Source organism: Temnothorax nylanderi, unplaced genomic scaffold (assembly GCF_030848795.1).
Source record: "Temnothorax nylanderi isolate EJ_2023f unplaced genomic scaffold, tnyl_v1.0 TNYL_tig0157_pilon, whole genome shotgun sequence".
NCBI classification, from domain to species: domain Eukaryota; kingdom Metazoa; phylum Arthropoda; class Insecta; order Hymenoptera; family Formicidae; genus Temnothorax; species Temnothorax nylanderi.
Genome location: NW_027249219.1, coordinates 83801 through 100051, shown reverse-complemented (window position 1 = coordinate 100051; position 16251 = coordinate 83801). Strand labels below are relative to the sequence as shown.

The 16251-nt window shown below is 32.2% G+C and overlaps 2 protein-coding genes across 5 annotated transcripts; one reads left to right on the top strand and one right to left on the bottom strand.

Moving 5' to 3' along the window:
• Positions 1-1018: 1018 nt before the first annotated feature.
• LOC139777672 (uncharacterized) lies at positions 1019-8971 on the bottom strand. 2 transcript variants are annotated; one of them, XR_011719403.1, is made up of 7 exons: positions 8617-8971; positions 8266-8330; positions 7866-8081; positions 7180-7347; positions 5803-5899; positions 4868-5637; positions 1019-4642 (listed from the first exon to the last, which is right to left on the bottom strand). XR_011719403.1 is itself a non-coding variant. In XM_071715235.1 (6 exons), the coding sequence occupies exons 3-6, from the start codon at positions 8047-8049 to the stop codon at positions 5403-5405; spliced, it is 684 nt and encodes a 227-aa protein (XP_071571336.1). In that variant the 5' UTR covers positions 8050-8081; positions 8266-8330; positions 8617-8971; the 3' UTR covers positions 1019-5402. The 2 variants fall into 2 exon arrangements, 1 of the variants encoding a protein (XP_071571336.1); XM_071715235.1 differs by having other exon boundaries at positions 1019-5637.
• A 31-nt stretch (positions 8972-9002) lies between these two features.
• On the top strand, positions 9003-14491 carry LOC139777668 (uncharacterized). 3 transcript variants are annotated; one of them, XM_071715231.1, is made up of 12 exons: positions 9003-9320; positions 9717-9845; positions 10192-10281; positions 11204-11257; positions 11340-11381; positions 11464-11505; positions 11587-11634; positions 11899-12033; positions 12454-12718; positions 12832-12926; positions 13004-13223; positions 13734-14491. In XM_071715231.1, exons 5-12 carry the CDS (start codon positions 11361-11363, stop codon positions 14186-14188), a joined length of 1281 nt encoding a protein of 426 aa, XP_071571332.1. In that variant the 5' UTR covers positions 9003-9320; positions 9717-9845; positions 10192-10281; positions 11204-11257; positions 11340-11360; the 3' UTR covers positions 14189-14491. The 3 variants fall into 3 exon arrangements, with proteins under 3 accessions (XP_071571332.1, XP_071571331.1, XP_071571333.1); XM_071715230.1 differs by having other exon boundaries at positions 9717-10281; XM_071715232.1 differs by lacking the exons at positions 9003-9320; positions 9717-9845; positions 10192-10281 and having other exon boundaries at positions 10314-11257.
• The last annotated feature ends 1760 nt before the right edge of the window (positions 14492-16251 follow it).

The window sequence follows — 16251 nt, the reverse complement described above, 5'->3', positions numbered from 1 at the left end:
GGCAGTTGGCTCACGATCCAGAGGTCCCGAGGTTCCCGAGTTCGAATCCCACCAAGGTAAGTGTGTTTTTCAAATACAAGAAAATATTTATAATCATAGACTGCATCTTAAGAAACAAATTTAGTTATAAAAAAGTAATAAAACTAAGAAAAAAATAATTTTTTTTATGCCGGGTGAATATCGGAAATCAGTGTCCTCTAGTATTAAGAGGACTGCAATCTTGTAGTCCTGTAATCCTGTAATATTTTCCTGTAATCCGAGCGTATAGTACGAAAATATTACAGTATATTACAATACTTCAGTCTGTAATTTTGTGTAATACTTTTATGTAGTTCCTGTAATATAATTTTCTGTAATCCGCTGTAGTTTCTTTCCGTAAGGGGAGATCTTATTATAATGATGTTTATATGTTGATGAACATACATCATGTTCTTCTTTGGTCAATGTGTTATTTATTACCAAGAATAACACAATTTACACTTTTCTGACTCATAAATATAAATATAAATATGTTATTATCCTTTTATGAAAATAATTTTAATAGATTTTGTATATCTTAAGGCTCGGATCTTGCGACAGCGGTGTCTACATGTCACTTGACATTGCTTACCTTAATATCTTGAGTATCTCTCTTAAGTGTTGAGAAGAATGTGCAGTGTGTACAGAGGATGACAACTGGTATTAATATTACTTATTTTGTTGCTCGGGCGATAATGGAAATTGTGATAAGTTGGGAAACAGTCTGCGAAGTTGTCGCGGATTGATGTGGAATATTGCAGTGGATATTGTTACTGAATCATGTAAATGTTTACGTTCTATGTTGTCTTGTTTCTCGTGTATATACGTTGAGATCCAATATACGCACTCAACGCCTCCTCAGTGCATATGCAGTTTAAATTGCGAAGCTGATATCTATGAATACGTTATTGCATCTGTGTGGGTGGATTGAGACGCGTATATATAATTAATTGCTTATTTCAGGACATATGAATGGAAGAGAAGAAATAAACTAAATAAATAACAATGATTTTTCTATTTATTATTATGAACACATGTGTTTTACATACGGATCTCTTCGTGTTTGTATTTTAATGTATAATGTATATTATTATTTATTTACACTATCACTTGCACCTCCTTACATCCTTAACCTCTGTTACGGTAAGTGGTAAATTGCACTATAGTTGCATTATTATTCGATTATTGTTATTGTTATTGAGAATAGGTTACTTTTCATGCGCGCGTGCGATCTGACATGCCATGAGCATGAATTATATGATGGACGACTTACTCGTCTAGTCCTAGGGAATTTTTAAGCTTATAGCTGATCCACATGTATGTAATATCATACATAGTGACTTGTGAATTAAATGTATTACTGAGGATGTTTATGTATATACATGCATAAAATATCATCGTTTGAGCATATTACATAGTCAATAAAATCTATTGCTATCTCATGATACATATCTACACTGTATATACTTTATAACTTTTTGAACATATTTGGAACTATTTCGATTAGCTTCTAAATTTAAGTGAGAACTTTACTGTACTTTTCTGTATATATATACTGATATTTTGATCAGCTATAAACTTGACAAGTTAATATAACTTTACAAATGATCATGATGATTAACGAATCTTTTCTTTAGGATGTTTAGCGTTTATGAATTGTAATGTTACGACCTTTTGTAAATTACCTGGTATTAGAAAAATATAAAATAAAATAATTAAAACAAAATAAAACAAAACAAAATAAATAAAACAAACAAAACAAATCAAAACAAAAACAAAAACAAAAACAAAACAAAAATAAAATAAAATAAATACCTACCAGGTGATATATATGAATTTTCTCGTTTGTATGAATTATGTTTTTGTATGTGATATATGAAACCGCGAAGTCTTTTATGATTTCTATATGGTTTTTTGAATTACGAATAGGATCTTCAATTATTGAAGATATAAATCAATGTGGGATCTTCAAACTGAAGATAAATATAACATTATCTGCGTACTGCCTGATGGCGCAGTTTTTTCTTTTCCCGTAGTTACAACATCGACTACGACTAGATACAACATGGGCGAGTTGTGTCTATCGGGCATAGTCATAGGGGAAGGCCACCCCGATAAAAAACCACAAAGACAATAATGGCAATGCACAAGGTAAAAGAGATTTCACCGCTAGAGTCGGATACCAGCGACCGGCGCACTACCCCTATCGTCCCTGGGCGGGGTGTGTCGTTAGCAGGCGAAGGGCCACTACCGGCGTTTCCTACGGGCGCCGGTAGTGAAAAATCTACCGTGGAAGAGGGCAGACAACCGTTAATTACTACATGCCCTGACTCGCAAACGTCATCACAGCAGTCAAATGAAGAAACTACACCGATACTGCCACCGGCCGGGTCCCCTGCGGTGAACTTGGCCAGGTCAATTTTGGACGGCAATTATCTGGAGGGGATGGACCGAGATGAGAGTTCTGATCTCCCCTTGGATGATCCCGCTCGAGGAGACTTTCCAGAGTTTAACCCTGAGAAATCTGCATTTGTCGTGGATGAGGATGATGGCACAAATATGACAAACATACACAAATCTGTTTCCTCGTCGAAGAATGACAACGAAGAAGAAATGAATGTTGAGGAACCGGACGACGTCATCGAAATTTCAGACACTGAGGGTCGAACTACCCCGCCGTTGACGAGGGAGGCTACCAAGAGGAAGAAACCGATAGAATCTTCCTCTTCTCAGGATTCTCCTTCAAAGGAAGTATTTGAATTCTCAGCCGAGAAGGTGTCGGTGATTAAGAATCGACATCGCAAAAAGAGTAATACTGCGATGGACTCCCCGAGGGGAGAGGATACTCTAATTGTAAAGCTGGCCACTGAGGCTTTAAGAGATTTTGATACAGAGAGGCTATCCGAACATGCCGATGACTGTTTAAATAGGATGAGTCGTGCTATTGGCAAATGCACGAACATTCAGGGCATGTTAAAGAATCACTTTACGGGAGGAATACATAATTTATCTAAGATAATTAAAATCCTTAATGAGAGATTAGTGGATACAAGAGATATTACTTCTTTCCGGGTACAGAATGTGAATTTAACAGCACAGATACGTGCCTGTAAGAAAGAGGAGGAAATCACTAAACGTGAACTTGCTCTGAAAGAGGAGGAGAACAAGAAATTGAAACAGGAAATAGAGATTCTGCGGGAAGAAAGGAAGAAAAACCAGAGTTCTCTGGAAGAAAAACAGATGGCCACTAAGGACGGGGAATATCGAAAGACTGGAATGGATCCTAGAGTTAGAGTTTAGCGTCTTGAAAAATTTCCCCCCCCCCCTCTTCCGCAGAGGAATAAAAAACCCGAAGTTGTTTTACAACAAAGATTGATCGGAAAGATTCTTAGGGCTACTGACGAATCCGACGGGGAATCAAAGTCGGAAATGGATAGTGTGGAGGAGGACGCTCAGATCTCTGCTCCTGGGACTTCTCATGGGAAATCTTTCCCTAGCAAGATTAGAAAAGCAAACACGAAACCCGGATTTAAATTCGTTTCACCTCGGTTAGAGGAGTTTAAGGAGGATGCGGTTCCCATCCGCGAGTTGAAGAAGATGAGCGAACAGATCGCGCAAATAACAGCGCGACAAGAGAAACTATGTGCCATGTTGGCATGTCATTCTGACAAACCACCAGATGGAAGGCAAGAGTTTAGAGGGAAAATGTTACTTAGGAAAGATAGGAAGGACAGGAAAGTGTCCACTAGGAGTGAGATGTCGGATGTTTCTACGCCACTAGAAGAAGAGATTCCTATCTCGCATAGATCGACGCAGGCTGTGGAGGACAATCGTCAGGATCTTCGAAATTCTGTTGTGGGTGTAAGTAGAAACGATTCAACAAGGAATATTTCTCGACGCACCCGTAAACCACCAAAAACTGCGGCAGTGGCCATAACGATTATAGATCCCAAGGTCAGTTACGCTGACATCTTAAAAAAGGTAAGAGAGAAAATCTCCCTAGATACCTTAAGAATCGAGAATTCCAGAATAAGAAAAGGAATAAACGGAGGGACTATCATTGAAATCCCCGGTGCTGACGGTGCCTCAAAGGCGGACGATCTTGTAAAGAAATTGAGAGAGGTGTTAAGTGCAGACGTTGCTCGGGTGACCCGACCAACGACGATGGCGGAAATACGGATATGGAATCTGGACGATTCCATATCCGAAGTAGATATAATAAACGAAATATCTATAATTGGAGATTGCGACGAGCAACAAATAAAATTGGGTAATCTGAGGAGTATGAATAACGGACTGCGATCTGTATGGGTCAAGTGCCCCTTAACTGCTGCGGCAAAAGTCACAAACTCGAATAAAATCAAGATTGGTTGGAAATTATTTTGCGTTTTCGTTGATGTCCATTGTTTATAAATTTATTGATCTACACCAGCTAAGAGTCCATGTAAATAATCGAAACTAAAGGACCAAATCATGTCTATTTGTGGAATTATTGATACAGAAGTATTACCTTTTACTCCTCTCTCTGAAATTTTATTTGTTGAAGTTACGACTTCCAAATCTTTTACGTAACTTTCTTGACTTCTTAAGTCTGGATCAGTTATTTGCATTGGATATCTTATTCCTGAAACATCCTTAATGTAAACACCAATGTGGTAGCACCATGAACAGCCGTAATAGCCATTAAACTGTATTCTATTTTGTAAAATTGGCCGGCAAACGGAATCTACGCAGAAAGCTAGTGGACAAAATTTGACGACAATTTTTCTGTTATTCAAATTTGTTGTTACAATGCCTTCTTCATATAAACGCAATGCTTCTTCGTTGAATTTTTAAAAATATAAGCTACCTAAATCACAGTTGGGTTCTTTTATTGTTGTTAACATTCCAGCAAGAAGAATAAACCTAGACCTACTATTAGGCGGTAGAAAATTTGGAAGTATTTGAAGTGGCCAAAATCCTCTTTTTCCACTTTTTGTTAATGGCGCCCCATCGGTACTAACATTGTACGTTAAGTACATCTTTTCATTATTAATTTTTTGATACTGCTCGCTATCATAAATATCTCCAACTGATTCTTTTGATTTGTTTCCATTAATTGAATCTTGAAACTGTAGAATTTCTTTTTTTATATCTTGGTTTTTAAATAACATTTTCAACTGATATGTTAGATCTATTGACATAAAGTAATTCTTTGAATTAATATTTATTTCAGTTTGTGTTGAACAGTTCAAACAAGTTACTTTTTTTTTCATTATATTTCCATGAGATCCAGAGTATATAATCTTTTTATTACAAATATCGCAATAATAATGATATATTATTTTATCTTCTGGAGGATCAAATGTTTGCTGGAACCTATATTTAGATATATTAATTTTTTTTTATGCAGGCCCTGCTAATAATTTAATCATATCGATTAAATATTCTCTGCCAATATCTGATAACTTGAACCGTAATGAGAATGCCATAATTAATGTCATAACATCTCGCACGGTCAGTTGAGATGTTTCAAACATAATGATGTCATCAAATGCCTCATTATCATTGCATGTGTTTTCTGAGTTATCATCACTGTCATTATCATAACATCCATCATCAGTATCATGATTGTTTGAACTGCATAAAAAAAACCATAATACTTTAATATTTTGAAGGAATATTTAAATGTTATTTTGATGTTAAATTACTAAGAAAAGTAAATTACAAACATTATAAAGCAAAATTATTATGTAGCTTTTAAAAACAGTGGTAAAACTAAAAGAAAAATTATTTTTCAAGTACCTTATACAATCGCTGTCACTAATTTCATTTTCATCACTGTTTGAATTTAAATTTTGATCATCATCAAAGCTGTGATTGATTTCGTCACATATATCACCTAAAAAGTATGCAATGTACTTATTAAAAATATTAAATTAATTTTATGTAAAATTAATTATTCTATTGAGCGATTTCAGTATCAGGGATATAGGCCAGTCAAATTAGACATTCTGGTATGAAAGTGATCTGAACTTTTTTATTTCTTTTTAGGCGTGTTGGGGGTGTTTAGAAAAGCTTATTTTTGAGTTGTCGTATCATGAGACCCAGAGCTTTTTGAGGGGGGGAGGGGGAACCAATTTTTGACAAATCGGAACGAGTCACCGCTCATTTTCTTTGTTTTTTCAAGCCCTACAACTTTCTCAGGAGCGAAAAAGTGCTATCTATTAATCGAAACAAGATAAATGCAAAAAATCGCGAAAATTTTATTTTTCGGGGGAACCAAAATTTTCGTTTTTTCGCAATAACTCGGCGAATGTTGATAAAAAATGAATGACTAACCCCTCATTTTGTAGCTGAGGGGTTAGTCATTCATTTTTTATCAACATTCGCCGAGTTATTGCGAAAAAACGAAAATTTTGGTTCCCCCGAAAAATAAAATTTTCGCAGTTTGCATTTATCTCGTTTCGATTAATAGATAGCACTTTTTCGCTCCTGAGAAAGTTGTAGGGCTTGAAAAAAACGAAGAAAATGAGCGGTGACTCCGTTACAATTCGTCAAAAATTAGTTCCCCCTCCCCCCCCTCAAAAAGCTCTGGGTCTCATGAGACAACTCAAAAATAAGCTTTTCTAAACACCCCCAAACGCCTAAAAAGAAATAAAAAAGTTCGGATCACTTTCATACCAGAAGCCTTTTTTGGTCTAATTTGACTGGCCTAATACGTATAAATGCTTCATAAAATGTTTCAACAGTAACACATAAAATAATCCATAAAATATGCTTTATATACTTCAAGACTAGTAGAACAAAGTGTAAATTATTTAGAATATTATATTCGTCTTTACATAGCAATTATTATTATTAATGAAAATTGTTATAAATGATTATTAATCAATATTTCATAATATACTAAAAAATTGCCTACTATTTTAAATGTTGGACAACGACACTTTAATATAACCAAAATTGTTACAATATCCATCCTCAGTCCTATTACTCGTGACCGAGCGTGGTGATTTCTCTTCATATACATGTGTTGCGCACGTAGATTAGACACATTGTATATGGACCAGTTTAATGCCGATTCCGAACGGCTAGATTTTTTAAAAAAAGTTCTCTTAGCAAGACATACTCTCGGTGGTTTGCCATTGCCTTCCGTTACAATATACAATATATACTCACTTATATTTTCAAGATTACTACAATCATGTTCTGAATATTCCAATTGCATATGATTTACGCCATCATAATTACAGCTGTTTTGACTCTCAACTATCTCTCCATTTTTTGCAGTACTTTGATTATCATATGTACTATTATGTTGCAGTTCAGTTTCATCATTTACTTTTTCTGTAAAACACAGACATAAAAGAGGTAATTAAAAGAACTCCAATTTTTGTATTATTGGGATGAAACATGGTTACAAAATCACATATATGCATATATAATAATTAATTAATCGATGAATTGAAATATGTTTATACATAAATAATACCGAATTTTGCTTGTATTCCAGAGGGTCGATTGTGTATTTCAAAACTTAGTGAAAAATTACAAAAGTGAGCGAATTCACCAGGTGTTAACCAATGAAATTATAAACATTCTTATAAATTCGCTCACTTTTGTAATTTTCACTAAGTTTGGAAGTACACAAAATCGATCCCCAGGTAGAACAGGGAAAGTGAAGATAAACGACGGTTTTCGAATGTCATATTGACATCATTTTGACTATATATAACTGGTTTATACCGGATTATATCTTTTTTATATTTTAATCGAAATTTTTTACAGAATTATTGTTTATAATAATTGCGTCTGATCACTTATATATAACCAGAGTGACATTATGAAAATGTATTTTTTCTTACCTGCTGTTATATGTTGTCTCTGACCCAAAGTGTCCCACTTTGATATTGTGCGAAAACATTGTTTATCTCTATAATTAGTCTTGTAATTTTTATACAGTCCTGTATTATATCGTTTAACTTTCTTTGGTTGTACTTCTGGGTATAGCTTAATCCCATCACTATCAGTTTCTGATGAATCATTCATTGGATTAAATACACTATTTTTACTAAAAATACCTGAATAAAAAACATACATTTAGTATTGAAACTAGAAGAACTACTTGAAATTTATACAAATATAAAATTCTATTCTATACTCTGTTCAACGAGAGAACGAGCACGAATCGGATGAAAACTCGTCCGTTTCGCGCCGGTCTCCGTGCCCACAGAATGCCTATAGAAAGCCGTATACGACACTTACAATTAGTAGCGCGTCACGCTATCTCCACTTTGCCCGCTTATGCGCAGACCGTAGTCGTTCTCTCACTGTGGACAAAGTAACTTCAATAAAAATATTGCACTTATACCTATATTTATGTTTGTTTAATACAAAACTCGCATTTTCATATAAAATTTTACAAAGGTTAAGAAAGTTAGAGTTACTTTTGCTCATTTTTTATTTTATTATTTTTAGTTTACCAAAATATTTATTATTTTATATACGCACTTTTATATATATATTTTTTAGAATACTTTCTTTAACACCTAACATAATTTATATACATGCATTGATTTGAAAGCCACTAAAACATATAAAAAGTTTTATACAAACCTTGCTCGAACAATTAAATAATATAAATACGATGATAAAATAAATTCCGTATATGTCACACGTCTGCGTCTGCAGCTCTCTCTTCTTTTTGCGGGTATATATATACCTTCATGTGATCCGCACTATTTTCTAATTTTTCTCGAAAATACAAGTTTATTGCGCTGAAAAATGTTGTGGTCAAAGGTCCCTGTGTTTGCGGTTAGGTTAACTGTGTTGATACTGGGTGCGTTCGGGATACTGGTGCGTTCGGGCGGGAGACACTTTAGCGCTGATAGCGTGCTCCCGAACGCAGCCACTGGATTGGAGAGCCTCGATCACGTGATCCATTGCTGCTCGGCGAACTTCGTTCGGCTGCGACGGCAGAAGGTGATCATTACGGCGCGCGTTTTTTCTTAACTTTTTCATGGAATAATTGCGATTGCATATTGCATTACCGCCCCGTGTCTCGGTATACCCGTGTGTATCAGAACAAAACTTGTGCGTGATAGTTTTTCATTACTTAGGATTTCACGTTGCTTTATTAGTACAACACAAAATGCATCATGCTTATGTGAAATTTGTATCGGGTCCATTAAAAGAAAAGAAAAAAGTAGTTTCAACTTCTTGTATCCAAAATTTTAAGAAAGATACACATAGAAGAATAATGAAATATCTAGTGACACAGGGTGAAAATGTATTTCCAGCAACAGTTTTGTTATTAGCAGGTACGTATATGTACATAATATTATTGTTTTTTTTATGTTAATAAAAATACATTAACAGTATTAAGTCTTAAAAGTTTCATATACAATATACACATATGTCCCAGCTAGATATAGTACAAGTCGTCCTCAAGTCATCCTTGATACATACATCCAGGATATGCATGATATATCTGAAGAAAAATTAAAATCGTTTTTTTTTACAAAAAGTCTTATGTCATAATAGAGCATGCAGCTTCTCTCTTACTAAATATTATAATAAATCAAATATCATTTTTTTAAATCTATACTTTTACTATAATTAATAATGTATAATACATTATAGTACTTGTTTTTATGCGTAAGAATAGAACATTATCAAAATATTTATATATAAATACTAATGCTTCTGATTTTTAGATTCCAAGAAGGAGATGGAAGAAATGATTGCCAAAAAAAGAACATGTAGTGTACCTTCACATCTGTTACAGTCAGCGCCAGAAGATGAGAATTCAGACAATGGAAGAAATAATTTGAAGAGATCAAAAAGCTCGTTAATTAATCAGGATATAAGCCCATATATTTTTTTTTCAATTTTAACACAATTTAGTATACATATTTTTAAATTCAAACAAGAGGAATAAGACCTTTTCGACAGATCTTTCCTTCTATATATATAATATATATTACGACAGATATTGTATAGCAATCATACAATAAAATTTGTTTCATTAAAGTAACTTTTTTGTACCTACGGAAGATCTGTTGTAAATACCTTATTTATCTTGTTTAATTTTAAAAATATTATTGATAAATTCGTATTTTGTAGTTAAGTAATGTTTATACAACTTCAATTCACGTAATGTTATGGTGCAATATAAATGAATAATTGTAGAACTCGAATTTGGAGAAACTACTTACTAAAAAGCTGAAGAAGTATAATTATAGTGAGACAAATATAATTTTGACGGAAAATCATACAGAGGTAAAATATATAATATATCCTTATGCTTGGAACAACATTTATCATACATGGAAGTAATTTTTTATATGTATCTCTTTATATAGAATTACATATATTAAGAGATAAAGCAAACGATTTATTGATTTGGTATAAAATAATATATGATAAATTGAAAATTAAAACCACAATTAACACAATCATTATTAATACAAAATAATAAAAAACAATTTTTTAAAAGGAATAATTACTTCATAAAACTGAACAAATGTCTTAAATAGTGATAGACCTATAAATTTTATTTGTGAATTTCGAAGTCTTACAATCTGCAAAATATACTCAAAAGTTCCGCCTAATCTCCGAGGGGTGGATAGATGACAAAAATCTGAGTCGTAAATTCCTGAGCCATTTTTAGATCCGATGCCATGTTAACCCTTAAATGCCACACCTCTCAAGAATCTCGTAAATGACACATGGGGTCTAAAAGACCCCAGCATGAAAAATGTCTCCTTACTTATTGATTTTTTTATATTTAGTTATGAAAATTATTTTCAATGTTGTTCAAGGCTTAGAAAAGAGAATAAAATGCTTATATTGTTAAAATTTCAATTTCAACATAGTATAAAAAATTAAGATCGCCAACAGTTAAAATATTGGCTCCAAAATCAAAAAAATAATAAATAATAAATAAATAAATATGAGCTCCATTTTTGGCGGGAACATTTAAAAATATATCATTCTAAAGGGTCTGGGGTCCGCTGGACCCCGGGTGGCATTTAAGGGTTAATTTAAATACACAAGATTTTAAACCTCATTTATTTTAGGAAATCAATAATTACGTGATAGTAGATTGCATATTTGTAAAATAATATTTTTTAAAATTTTTATAATGGTTGATTCTGTAATCTAATAAATATTTATTGAAATATAAATCTTTGAAATTTAGGTATCTGATACTCAAGATAAGTTGTTGGAAGATAAAAGTAGTGAAATAGATGTGGTAATATCTTCATTTATAACAAAATACGTCACTGTAAATTTAAGACAATGATATATATTTATAAAAATTACAATTTTTTTAGAATACTCAATCTTTGACTGATATGTGCGAGAAAAATATTGAGGTAACGTACAACAATAATTCCGGACATTACATCTGTTTTAGAACAGTTATACGTATGTAAAATTGTATTTTAATACTTACAGACTGCAAAATCTCGAAATGTACATCAAACATACGAAACAGAGGTATGTTAATGAATGCTAATTATTATAAGCAATAGTAACGGAATATATTAAAAGTATAAATAACAGATTTGTAATTTTAAGGGTTCATCAGAATTTGAGTGTATTTCTGAAGAGGATGAGCAAGTCGAAGTATGTTGTAATACTTTAATTGACACTGTTGAAGGTCTCTTTTTGCTTGAATTTTTTCTTTTATTTTTTTAATAATAATCAAGAACATTTGTGGGGTTATTTTGTTAGTTGTAAAATTTTTCCGATCATATTATCAATTTCAGGGAGCTCATTACTTATATATTTTTATATGACAGTTGCTATAATAATGTTTGAACTTTAGATATAGTCTGTATATAGTTTGTACGATCACAAACTTCGTTTAAATAATCATATTTTTCACAGGAAAATCTTTTGTGTACAAAAAGTTTCTCACCTACACGTAAAATACAAAAATTGCTACGAGATGAAAGTGAACAGGCAGACAATATAAAAGTCCACAAATCAGTTACTCAGAAGAAATCGAATGCGAAAGCTGTGGTAAAAATGATTCATACATTATAGTTTTAATCCTATGCAGTTCTATACATTATAAATAATTTTAAAAACATATGTTACTAATAATTACAAGTACCTATATAATAATATAGGTATAAATTTAAAAATTACTTTTATGGGAACTTGGGGTCTCAAAAGTTGCGTTAATAATGTTACATACACTTTTTATTTTATCATCTTAAAATTTCTTCTTCGAGGAAACAAAAATTTACGTATAAAATGTTTACAAAGCATGAATTTGCTTATTGATATCGTGATACAATAATATGGCGTAATGCAAAATTTTTATTTGATTTTTATTTAAATATCAAAGCTTTTTGTAACTTAAAAATAAATTAATGAATAACTTTACACTTGTATTTTTTTAAATGTTGCTGTTTATTTAGCAAGAATTATTTTTAGATAAAGACTGTATGTAAAGTTCATCCAGTCACAGAGTGTAAGGTAGATTTTGACAAATTAAATTCAAAATATATAACATTAAAAGAAGAAAATTGTAAGGTAAAAGAGAAAATAAAGGAACTGAAGAAAGAAAATGAAAAAATAAGACACAATAGATCTGATATGAGAAAAAAGTTAGAAGAACAGACATGCGAATTAAGAAAACTAAGAGAATTGAATGAAAATCTTCAAGTTACGATAATCGAGAAATTTCAAGAGCGTGATGGTAAAGATAATTTATTTTTTGATATAAAAAATATTTTATTTTTCTATAAAAATTTTTACATAATATATTCTAAATTTTTAAGTATAATAAAAGTATTGTGTATTAATTCTTAGCTATGGTAGAAAAACTACATGCCAGAGAGTCTATTCTTTATGAAGACAACTATCCACCGATTGGAACTCTTCGCACTAGCGACAATTGTCGAAGAGTAAATAAAGTTTTTTTTAAATATGTATAAAATTTTCGAATTTAGAAAAATTTTATATTTATATTTTTTTATTACAGATACACATTGGTAGAGACCAGTGGATACATGAAGCAGGATACAGTACTTTGTTAAATACTGCAAAAAGTCCACGCCAGTGTGCTAGTAGCATACTTACATTAGTTTTTGATCTCGAAATTTTATTAACGAGTACAATATCAGGATTCGAGAGTAATAAAAAGCAATTAGGAAAAAAAGCTTGTCCAAAATTAGATCCAGTCAAATTTGGTGCATGTGAAGGTAAAAAATATTTGTTTACAATAAAACAGAATATTTTATTTAATGTAACTGTGTATATTTATAATGCATTTAAAAAAATTTGAATTAAATTCAAATAAATATTCCAGTACTCCTAACGATTTATTTATTCAAACCAATATTAATATAATTATTAAAAGTAATAAATATTTATTAATTATGGGTAAGGATATATTTTAAATCGAATAAGTATTTTTACGTCAAATAAATATTGTTAATTCCAAATAAATATTATATATTAGGAAAATTGGAATAAATATTCATATAAATTCAGAGTATTTTTTGTTAGTGTAGTATTTTTTTTAAATAGTACCATTTCATTTCGTTTTCATTTATCACTATTTCAAATTTTCCGTATTTTATTAGTATTTTATCTTATTATCAGTATTTTAAATTTTTGTTTAACATTTTATAGATTTCCAAAGTAATGTTATTAACTTAATCGTCATTTTTCTGATAAGTAATTAATAACGTTAATTTTTTGTTTTTCAGACTTTTACATTTATTGGATGAAGAACACCTATAAACCAACAAAAGACGAGAAAAAAAATTATTTGAGCGAATTAAATAAGTTTGATTTTTATGCTGGTAAGAAAATAGCCGAATTGAAAAGAGATAGAGAAAGTTCGAGTAAAAAATCAAGTAAACGCTCGAACAAGACTAAACAGTCATCAAAATCTGACGAAGACCTCAATAATGAAAAGTTTCAAATAGAAAAAAAGACGCAAGCAAGTACTAGTCCAACTAAAATTAATGAAAATCTTGAAGACCTTCGTGTGAACAAAAAAACTGCTGAAAGTACTGCAGGTTGCAGTCGTGAACCTGATAACGAAAATGAAGAAAATGCTGAAACGAGTGATGTATTCTATGATTGGTCCCCGAACACTTCAATTTCTTTATCTGAGACAGAAATTGAAAAGTTTGATCCGTTGAGGGATGCCGTATAAATGTTGTATACAGGATCTATGAGTAAAAGAATGTATATAACTTTAGTTTCTTAAAAAAGATAACTCAAATGTTTCAACTTCAATGTTTATGATTATAAAATTTATGATATGATTATAAAGTTTATGATTTATGTTTATGATATGAAAATTTGATGTAGCAGGATATGATTAAGACTTATATAGATATTTAAGAAATGCATTTTAAGTAAGCGCAGCTACAAAAAAATAATGTAAGGGCAGTATATATTATCAATTATTATAAACAGTTTGTTTATTTTTTAATAAAATATGTTTCTAATTTGATTTAATATACTAGATTTAGCTAGACTAATATTGAAATAAATATAAAACATTACTAACAAGTAATACTTCTTGTTTAAAAATTGGTAATAAATAAATAGCAAAAAGTCATCAGAAAGTTGTTAATATTACTTATTACATATTATTATTACATGATATTATTTATTATGAGAGATATTATTTACTTTATTTTCATACAAATATATATATTTTGTTTTTGGACAAAAAGATTTTGACTCATCTAAGCAATTTATTATACTTTTTAATGTATTTAATTATAAATGACCAATTTCATTCGTATATTTAAACATGATTATTAGATCGCGCATTACATCTATTTATTTTAATAGCGAATTCAATACGATTCATTAGCCTGCACTTTATTTAGCCAATTAAAACAAATTGAAAAACATATACCTGTAAATACTATTAAAAACGACAGAGACGGATTCACATTAATTAAAACGGGGTTCACGAAATCATAACGATTGAAACGGATTGACTAAGACTGATTCAAAACGATAAAAACCGATTGAAATAAATGAATCGGTGTGAATCCGGATTCACACCGATTCATTTATTTCAATCGGTTTTTATCGTTTTTCCTTAATCCGGAATTCATGGATTTATAACGATTGAAACGGATTGACTAAAACCGATTCAAACCGATAGAAACCGATTAAAATTACATCATTGAATACGAATCCGTTTCAATCGTTTTCAATCGGTTTAATCGTTATGAATCCGTGAATTCCGGGTTAAGAAACCGGATTCATACGGATTGAACTTTTTTCAATCGGTTTCAATCGGACATTTTTAGCAGGGTGGTAAACGCTGGTGATAGACCCACTTTTGTGGGTCACCAGGGTAATTCGATCATTGACTTGACCTGGTCATCCCCAAATCTCGTGCGCAAAATAAGAAATTGGTCGGTCCGGGAGGATATCGCTTCATTATCCGACCATTTGTACATATATTTTATTATTTCTGACGAGCCAAATCGCAATATGGAGAAGCCATAGAGTGGATCTGTGCAGTTACGCCCCGAGACCGGGAACACATGATCCAGGCTCCGCCAGACCGCTGGATCCATCGAACTGTACTCAGTGCTTGTACGGTGGCTGTCCCCAGAACAAGTTGTGGATCTGGGAGACAAACGTACTGGTGGAATGATAATATTTCACGTTTACGAACTGCGGCGATTAACGCCAGAAAAATTTGGTTTCGAGGCCGCAACAGGGACTCTGCGGTGATCTCAGCGGGTAAACGATTAGCATACGTTTTGGCAAATAAAGAGTTTAAGACGGAGATACGCAAAGCCAAATCAAAAGCCTGGCAGGAGCTTATTTCCACTCTTGACGAAAACCCATAGGGACTGCCTTATAAAATTGTAATGGCCAAATTGCGTAAGTCAACACCGAGTATGACGATGACACTAGAGCCGGATATTCTGAGTGCTCTACTTAATAAATTGTTTCCTCCGGGTAGAGAATTAATCCCGGTAGACATGGGAGATTGCGAGGTAGATTATGTCGCGGTCACGTCTCAGGAGGTCGCTCGAGCTATCGACGCGAAGAAAAATACCGGGACGGTTCCCGGCCCGGATGGTTTTAAGGCAGTAATTTTGAAGAAATTTCCCGGGACAATGATAAGTAGATTGACGCAAATCTTCGACATTTATCTCAGACACGAAATTTTTCCAGATAGTTGGAAAACCGCAGAATTAGTGTTAATTCCCAAAGGAGATTCCCAACCCGGAGAAG